Below are 9,742 nucleotides of genomic sequence, written 5' to 3'. Positions count from 1 at the left end.
CCAGTTCCCTCGTCTCTTCGTTGCAGGATGAAACATTATCCGGGTAATCTGATGACTCTAGAATCTTCATCAGCCGTCAGTATAACTGCTTGGTTACGGTTTCTCGATTTGATGACCACCGATTGGGCATAATGGCGAATCCTTTTGTCCCTCAACTTACCTTACACTCCACACAGCCCCATGTAATGCATGTAAGCATTCGACGGCTGAAGAAATCGCGCTCAGCATTCCCCCCCACCTATAGTTTACATATCATTTTGACCTTCGACTTTGTTGATTTAATCGTTCATCGTTTTTCAACCCCTTCCTATATTCAATAGCGCTTGTATCGCATGTCGAAATTGTGATTGTCAGCCAGCTTCTTCGATGTCTGACGCTGATTTACCGTTTCCGGAGCCATTGCCGGAGACAATACTAAAGGTGAAGGGCCACGCGACTCATTTTGATGATGATGACGGAGCGGAAAATCGATGGCGAGAAGCCTCACACAACACTGCATCAGGCAATCTACGTGATTCGGCCAATAGCCAAAATAGCGATTCGCAGGTGATACGTTCCAATGTCCAGCCAGACTACGTGGAGTTGCAGCTTCCCTTTGAATGTGATCGATGCCATCGATCATTTCACAGGGCTAAAGATCTTCAATGGCACAAATATAAGCATGCAACTGGGCTGCCCTTCAGTTGTGATAAATGTGAGGGGATGTTTCCGACAAATGATGATCTTGAAGTTAGTATACTCGAAACTTCAAACTGAATCTATCAAATCTGACTTATCATTAGAAGCATGTATCTATAAGTTGCAAAAGGACTCGAGATGAACAGCAGCCAGAGGGAGTCAAACCTTCCAACATTCCATTAAAAATGCAAAGATACGATCTATCTGCTTCCCATCGCGGAGCAAAGTCTCACGAGTTTGTAGGGCTGAAAACAGCGCCAGTTCATCTGGAACCTGCAAAATTAGACTCAGAAAAAGGCACTCATATGAACTTCAGACGCGAACCCTTATCTTCGGAGATGCCGCCTGCTACGGCTCATCGTGACATTATCACTGTACCATGTCAATCTACTCCAGATCAAGTCATTGAAGATAGTCGAGAGCTTTCCGCGGCAAGTGAACTTGTTCATTTAAAGATATCTCGAACGGAACGAGATGATTTGATAATAGAAGCCTTTGAAACTTTTGAGGAGATGAAGAGCCGTCACCGTAGGGAATTTGACGACCTACAGCGACGTATAACACAAAAGAAATATCTTGCAACAGACGAAACTAGAAATGAAATCAATAGGCTGTGTGATGACATGGAAAGACGATTGAAGAAACGCCAATTTGTGGAAACGCCGTTGCTGGTGGATCAGGACACCCGGAATCGTCGAAGGATAAAACAGCTCAAAGCAGACGAGTCAAAAGAGCATGCCACAGCAATTTCTAATATTGATTCGGAGTTAAAATGGATGGAGACCGAGAAGGCTCTTCTACAAACTCTTGAGGCCAAGCAAATAGAACTAGGTCCCGACAACATTTCCACAATCGATACAGTGAAAAATACTGCTCGTGTTTACTTCGATCAAGGAAAGCTAGTCGAAGCTGAACGCATGTATTTGCGAGCTCTAAATGGTTATCAAAATGCTAATGGTCCAACGCAAATGCTAATAAATGCTGTAATGAACAACCTTGGTCGCATCTATTACCGGCAGGGTAATATGACTAAAACTGAGCAGATGTATGTTCAAGCTTTGGCTAGTATTGAAAAATATTTGGGAAGCAATCACCCCACAACTCGCAATACAGCAAATAGGCTCGGACATGTTTATCAAAAGCAGGGCAAGCTTGAGGAAGCGCAAAGACTCTTTGGAGAATCTACAGCCCCGGTATTAGAGCCATCTCCAAAGATGGTCAAAGGGGCTGCAGGAATGAATATCTTGCAATCTAATTTTAAACAAAGGGATAACCTCACAGGTACGAGAAAATTTACTAGCAATAACATTTGAGATCTTGGGAAAGCTTTTCGAAACATTGATGATTCGCATAATGTCAACTCTCAAAATCAATTTGATGTTGTTCGATGGTCGACCTCAGAAGATGCATCTTTGCTACGAACTATTGCCAGACTCGGATTAGAAGATTGGCCCGCTGTCTCCACGGTAGTTGGAACTAAGACAGCAGATCAATGTCATTACCGTTATCTCAGATTCGAGAAGAGCTTCGGAATCGACCCTACCTCTTCTGATAAATCTTCGCAGATCAAATTTTTCATGGCTACTATTGTGAAGAATTCTTCATCAGAATTGGCACATTGGTTGCGTGATCATAAGAATATCTCGGAAGATGGGGATGATATTGTATCAGGATCAAATAAAGGCAGCGCTGAGCTTAAAGAAAGCAGTAATAAGGCACCTTCCACACCTGGATCCAGAAGTCCAGTTGCCAGTAAATCTTTCGGTAATGAAGAGATTACTCATTGGAAGAATTCCATGGAGAGTAAAACGCTTGATATTGGTATTCAATCAAACTCGGATACCCACAGAAAGAGTTCGAGTCCGCTATCTGCTGAATTAGGCCACGATGGGTATGGATACACAAAGCCCATGCTAGAAAGAACTGCACTCGAAATTGCGGAGTTAAGAGCTGAAAGAAGGGCAGAGATCGAGAGACGTTGTGCGGAGCTTGATCCACCTTTAACCAAGGACTTACTAGCCAACATGCCCTTATATAGAACTACTATCCAAGATGTCCGTCCTTTGACTGAACTTGGCTGGGAATTTTTGAAGCGAAATTTTCTGGCGGAGCGCAGTATTGCAGAATTAGAGTCCAGTGATTTGTCAAATTTATCTTCCATCAGGAGATCATACAATAGGTCTGGTAGACATGATACGGTACGTGGGACTGCCATATTCCTTCAACTTGTATTAACATGAAACAGGATGGCACGGTCGCCGAAAGGGATATCATGGTCAATGAGCAGCAAAAAGCTGTTGCTGACGAATGGCATCATGGGTTGGATTCAAAAGTTCTTGATTCTGTCTTTATCGAAAGCCAAAACGATATTGTAGCTTCAATGGATGAACAAGCTTTAAGTTCTGGTCGGGCTGATGAGTTCGACCAGACCATAGGTCCAACGGGCGAAGCTCACAACACTACCCAATTTGAATATTCTTTAGACGCAAGGAATAGTTTGACTGGATACAAGGACCGTGCAGTTTTTTACGATACAAAAATTGCCAAGAGACTTCGACGGTCAGAGAATTATCATGATTGGGCTGTTGTTGCTAATGGTCACGATTTTGAAAGCCGTGCCGAGATGACTAGAGCTACTGATGATACAAATACGAATTTGCAAATGTCTCAAGATAAGAGGTTGAAGATAGCTGACTCTGTTATGGTCGAACAAGAAGAGTACATGAAACAGTTTACGTTTGAAAATTGGCTGAAAGAATTTGTGAAGCCATCCCGAGATCAAAGATCGGTGACAAAACGGACACATACTGCCGAGATTCCGGCCAATTCAAAGAATGTTGACTCGCAGGATATTGAAGAGAAATTAGCGGAAACGGCAAATGATTTGGCAAAGTCGATATTAGAAAAGTCTCAGTGGCTAGGGCAAATGGAAGGTGCTGAGCTAGATCATGCGATAACAATGCTGGGAAATGAAGTCCACAACAAATTACACGGAAAAGGCTGGCCACGAACAACATTAGCGATGCATCTAGAAGTCCATATCAAAGCAATTCGTCATATTCTCACCCGCCACCGAAAAGATCAAGGCCTGATGTCTTCAAATGTCTCGTCATCGACATTATCGGAAAATAGCATAAACAGTGATTCGCATTCGAGACTGCCAATCGAGGACATTCCTGACGACCAAAGCGACAACTCTTTCGAGTCCTCCGCTACGGATTCTGTGATATCAGTTGCAGATAGTATATTTTCAGCAATGTCACTCGCTACGGGATCCTCGATGTCATCTCTGTCAGTCTCTCAGACTGCAACTGACCGCTTAGTCCGCTTACTTCTCGAAGATGCGATCATAAAGCCGCTCTGCGAAGATGCGTTGCGGGAAAATCTTATGTCTTGGGAACGATTTGAGCGAAACCTCAGCCGTCTATTAAAGGGTTTTGCCGTCGAACTACGAAAAGAAGCTCAAACTCGAGAACAGCGACAGGCCGCACATCTTGTTCGTTTTCGTGCAAGAAACTCTGCACATGTGATTTGCAGTACTCTTCGGACAGAAAAAGAACCAAAAGGTTCAAATAATGTCAGTGGTTCCAGTACGGCTTCCCGCGTGAATGTTGAAGAAGAAGAAACAGAGTGCGATTTAGACATGGATGACGATTCGGATAGTGCATCTGAGAGTTCTGAAGATGCCGCGGATGATTTTCAACATCTTGAACTATTTGTCAAGGACTCAAAAGCTTTCGAATTATTTCGGGAGAAGCTACGAATCTTTATTCATCCACAGAAAGCGCAGCAATCAATTATATCAACACCCATGGCAGCCAGTCGACGAAATAGTTTAACTTCAAAGTCAAACAATTGGGTAATTGCATTACCCGGAATGCTTCATGAAGTCAAGGAAGAATTTGGGACTCCCGGAGCTATAGGAGAAAGCAGAACTCAAGTCATGGCATTGCACGGTTTCCAACAATCCTCAGCAGACATGCAGTCAGAGATAAGTAGGGGGGTACATCAACCAATCCGGCAAAAGTTAGCACTATTTTCTAGTGCGATTTCGATATGGGGAAGACCTCCAGTTGCATTTGGAAAGACAAGGATTTAATGGCGTTGTGTGAGTTCTATGCGATAGCCCCGAAACTTCTAGTCGTGAACTAATAATCGCAGAAATGTGGACATAGGATTTATGATGATTTCACTGAACTTCGTTCTGGAGCAGCAAATCGACTTAAACAATCTCTCACGAATAATGACTCTAGCAGCACTAATAAAAGCCTAAGTTCAAGGCTCAGTGACTACAGTAGATCTTTTTCAAGAAGTTTGTCTTCCGTTTTCACAGTCTGGGCTTCGAAGTCCTCGAGGAAAAGTCTCTCCTCTGGCCTACCCACCCACGAACCATCAAAGAATCAACTCGATTCGAACAATCCAAATACTGTAGGACCAGTAATGCTTCCAGTTGAGAATGTATATCTTCTTCTGTGTTATCCGTCTGGTCGTTACGCTACTCGACTTCTGCAGTTGGATGTTCACAATCTCGAACCTAAATCTGATCAATCACTCTTCACTATACTTCGAAGTAATTATAAATCAATGAGAGGTCGATTCTTTAACCTGGTATCATTAAAGACTCTTAAATCGATAAAGTTTGTCCATTTCGAGTTGTACCGCAGTTCTCTCATCGACGTGCGCCAAAAGGACGTCATACCACCTCCCGACCACATTGAATATCGCTACTCGCCCGCACCTCCCGAAGTCATTCCTCCAATTGGTGATAATCATCTCATGCACCTATTTCTGCATCCGGATCACGCCGACGAAGATACTGTGTGTCTTGACCGATTCCCTAAGAAGTTGAAGGAGAAACTTTTTTGTAAAAAAGGACAACCTACAAACTTTGGCTGGGGACTAGAGTTTGTGGAAGGTTGGGACATGAAAAGCATTTGGATAGTTGCTTTTATTGTCTTTGGAATTGGAAGCTTACTGCTTGGAATTCTTTGGGCAGTTTATAAGCATAGTATTCAGGATGCCTTTACGATCGCGGGTTACATGGTTAGCTTTACCGCGATTAGTGTGGGAGCCATACAGAGTTTATTGGTTATGTGAGGTAGCATTCGCTCTACCGGAGTGAAGAATTTCTCTACCCTGTATCATCTAGTAGAGTTTCGCAAAGCAAACAATCGAAGCGCATTGCCGCCACTGGGAGCTGAGCCGAAATCTTTTCGACAAGTTTCAATGACATTACCAATTCTTTTGATGAGTCCAAAAATTATGTGAGGCATAACAAAGCGAGTTTGATTGAATCAGACTCTTAGTCACATAAGATGCCAACTTACTACAACTTGTATATTTTGGAAGGATACTCAAGCTTCGATCTTTCATGAGAGAACGCCGTCACACCAATTTCCCAAGACAAAGACATTTATTGACATGTGTGACACCTACGGGTTCAACACGACACGATATGTCTTGGTTAAGATTTCTCTAATACCCAAATGAGCCTTGTGTTTCAACTCATCTATTCTGTTTTTCTTGCTTGTCGCTTCTAAACACCAGAATCGGAATTCCGAATTTCAGCGTCGGAGAAGCAAATCAAAAACTTCAGCAATATGATTGATTCAAAATCCCGCGTTCTTGAAACTCCAACGCGGGTTCGTTCACGACCATCCACCCCTGGAGCTTCGTTTCTTCATACAACTTCATTGAGTTGTCCCACCAAATATTCTGCAGACACAAGAGAAGAAAATAAAAGTCTCACACCAAATGCCTCAGCTTCATCTTCACCTTCTCCGGTGAAAATTCGCAAAATCGGAGAACCAGAGCGTGCATTGAGGTCTAAAACGTCATTGACACTTTCAATCCCAGAGGAAGAGTCATTTGGTCAACCTAGTATCGACTTACCTGGCTTGAATATAGCCCGTGATTTTGGATGTGGATTGAGTGCTGGATCAAGGACATCAAGAATCGAAGAGAGAAGATCTGTTGCTTTTGTGGATGAAACCAGAGAGACTGGCGAAAAGGACTTTGAGGGTGCGAATCTTGATGCTCATAACCGGCGGATTGGAGACAAGGGACTTGGATCGGGGCCAATGAGAGATGAAGCGGAGGCAACGAAGCAAAGGAGTATCTCCGAGATGCTTGAGCGACGGGAAGACGACGAGGAAGACAAATGCAATAGATACTTTGGTCGCTTTGGGAAGGGTTTGGGACATCTTACTGTGAAATGTTCTTGTTTTTAAGGGTGAATGTGAGATAGCAGACTCGATTTGGGTGTGAGCTTTCATGAAGGAAATTAAGTCAACATGTAAACTGAACCCGGTACGTCAAACAGTCTCAATAGTCTAAGGAGCCGGAGATTCCGGTTGAAGTTTAGAACGAAAAGCATTTTTGTTCCAGAATGAAGTGCGGGCCATTAAAAATCACAAGGGTGCGATTAGGGTGCTCTGTGAAAATGAGTAGCTTTCAATATCATGCAAATTGGTACCATTCACAACAATCGAGATTGAGCAGTTCCAATTCTCGGACGAGCTTGAAAAGACAGGAATTCCCTGGGATGGCATTTTCAACATAATGCGAATCTATCGATATCGAACAACCGACTTTTCCTGTTGAATATAGTGAAATGCAGAAAGAGAATTTGGCAGCTAAAATTAAACATTTGATAACGATCAATGTTGATGAACTTGAAGATAATCCCCTTCCAATGCCTTCTCACTCCCACCGCACTCGTACTCCACTCTCCCGAATAGCGTTGCCACCGCAGTACTTTGTAGAAATTAAATTGGCCTGTCTCACAGCAACTTTTCGAACCGTTCTTAATAGTCGGGCAAGCCCACCTTCCAAATGAAGTACGTTGCAGCAATTCCCTGCAGATTCCTTGCGAATCTCGCCAATTCGTTTTGATTTCCATAGAACCCGAGATCCGATCAGCTTTGCAGTTTGTTTGATGGATCCCTCATGAAATTTTCTTCAACCACAACTAGGCTCAAGCCGGAATTCGTCACTGTGTTTCATTTGGAACTCGCCGATGTTTAATTATGGAATTGAAGTCGGCAATGACCCATCTTTGTCGGAGATAACTCATCATCAAGATTTTTTGGCTGCAAGATAATTATACCATTCTAGGTTTTTCCATCCATGAACTGCTGTTGTACCAGACCGACATTTCAATGATTCTAAGTGCAGTCTATTCTCAGTCAGCATACATCATTTACCATGGCTACTAACGCACACATACATTCACACGGGCTACACGATGCAGCCACAACAACTGTAGAGCATCCAAGTACGTGCTTTCTCCGGACAACTGACTTTTAGTTTGCTCCGATCAAAGATAGTCGTCACAAAGGCGTTGATACATCTTTCGTGGATACGTTGGAAAAATCCATATAGAAAAATCCAGTAACCGAGCTTCACATGGGCGCAAAAACGGAGACACCACACCTAAGAATACATACTCTCTCCAATATTCGATATCAAATCAAACAATCAATAATTAAAATTGAGATTCAGATGCATATTTTAAACGGCTTTTGAAATAATCAAATATTATGTCTCGAATATGGTACAGTGGAATTTAATACTGATTTTGTGATTTAATATTTGAATATTAGTATTTTCATTGTATGTATGGGTGAAGCCGAGGTAGGATCCAAGCGGGGCAAGGCAGGGCAAGAGGGAACAGGGGGGTTGATTATTCCGACGTTTTTCTTCAAGGCTGGCTGTGGTAAGCAAGTGGACCATGCATCCATCGTTATTTTTCGTTTCTCTTCATCCTGGAATGCCAAAGTGGTTGTTTCTGGATGGGCAAATTCTGGACCATGATATCGATTGCGTTCCTGATTAATTTCTTCCATATATTAAATGGACTCAATAGACTATAGTATTCTGTAAGCGAGATGCAAGCCATTCGGTCACCTTTCCCTAATCAGTACAATCTACAAATGGTTCAGCTTCTATGAAAAAGTTTCTATTCGCAAGTGCAGCAATAGAGTGAGTTGTTTACTTGCCCACAGTTCTACATGTAAGTCGACCACCCTACTTTCGGGCCACCCCTGTTTTGGGCCACTCTTTTACACCAAAAATCGCTTTTTGGTCTTTTAATATCTCTATCAATATATAATCTAATTTAATAAAAATTTAAATATATATAATTTAAGTCATTTTAGGCTTATTCTGAAATTTTTAGATTTTTAGGATTTTTCTGTATTGAGATCTAAAGCTTCAAAATATTGATTTTTTAATTTGTATAGGAATTATATATAAATTTAAAACTTTTATAAAATCTTTAATAACTTTTTAACAATAATTATTAAAAGAAAACTGTATATCTTTTTGAAAGTTTTGAATTTAAATTTATATAAAAATTCAAAAAAAAAATTCAAAAAAATTAACAGATATAGAGATATAGTATATAGTGAGTTTAGAGTAGTATAAATAATCCCTGTAATTTTGAGGGTATTCTTTTAAATATCTATTTATAGGAAATTTTCTTTTTTTTCTAAATCCTTCAAAATAAATATATTATAAACTTATAATAAAACTTTTTAGTTTATTTTTAATAATTTTTATTAAAAAGTTATTAAAATTTTTATAAAAGTTTTAAATTTATATATAATTCTTATACAAATTTAAAAATCGATATTTTAAAGCTCTAAATCTCAATACAGAAAAATCCTAAAAATCTAAAAACTTCAAATTAAATTCAAAACGATCTAAATTATATATATACAAATTTTCAATAAATTCTATCCATAAATAAAAGAATTAAAAATTCCATTTTTGGTATAAAAAGTGGCTTAAAAGGAGAGTAGCCCGAAAATAGGGTACCCGACTTATGCGAGAGATGCATTACATTGCAGTACAGAAATGTTCTATCGGCTGAGGCCGTATGTTGAAGGCTGCACGTCGATTCTTTCGGAAGTCGGGACCTAATTCCAAGCCAGATTAGTCCCAACCTCCGGTGCAGATATGAAAGTCGTCGCAGAGATAGTGGGTCGATAGATCTACAGGTACGGTTTTCTATCATGGTATTCATGATTTGTAGTTTCCTTGACATTCGTTGAAGGCGTGG

At 40.9% G+C, this 9,742-nt stretch overlaps 2 protein-coding genes across 2 annotated transcripts; both read left to right on the top strand.

The window, feature by feature from the left end:
* Positions 1-366: 366 nt before the first annotated feature.
* Positions 367-5,775, top strand: EAF01_002085 (uncharacterized protein; the record flags this gene model as incomplete). Its single annotated transcript, XM_038910335.1, has 5 exons — positions 367-729; positions 783-1,959; positions 1,993-2,876; positions 2,924-4,750; positions 4,840-5,775. The coding sequence occupies 5 exons, from the start codon at positions 367-369 to the stop codon at positions 5,773-5,775; spliced, it is 5,187 nt and encodes a 1,728-aa protein (XP_038775147.1).
* A 503-nt stretch (positions 5,776-6,278) lies between these two features.
* On the top strand, positions 6,279-6,908 carry EAF01_002084 (uncharacterized protein; the record flags this gene model as incomplete). The annotated part of the gene is made up of 1 exon (XM_038910334.1): positions 6,279-6,908. One exon carries the CDS (start codon positions 6,279-6,281, stop codon positions 6,906-6,908), a length of 630 nt encoding a protein of 209 aa, XP_038775146.1.
* Between the last annotated feature and the right edge of the window lie 2,834 nt (positions 6,909-9,742).

The sequence above is a fragment of the Botrytis porri genome, assembly GCF_014898465.1.
Source record: "Botrytis porri strain MUCL 3234 chromosome Unknown BPOR_002, whole genome shotgun sequence".
In the NCBI taxonomy this organism is placed as follows: Eukaryota; Fungi; Ascomycota; class Leotiomycetes; order Helotiales; family Sclerotiniaceae; genus Botrytis; species Botrytis porri.
Note: the sequence above shows the minus strand (reverse complement) of the source record. Positions and strands in the feature narration are given on the sequence as shown.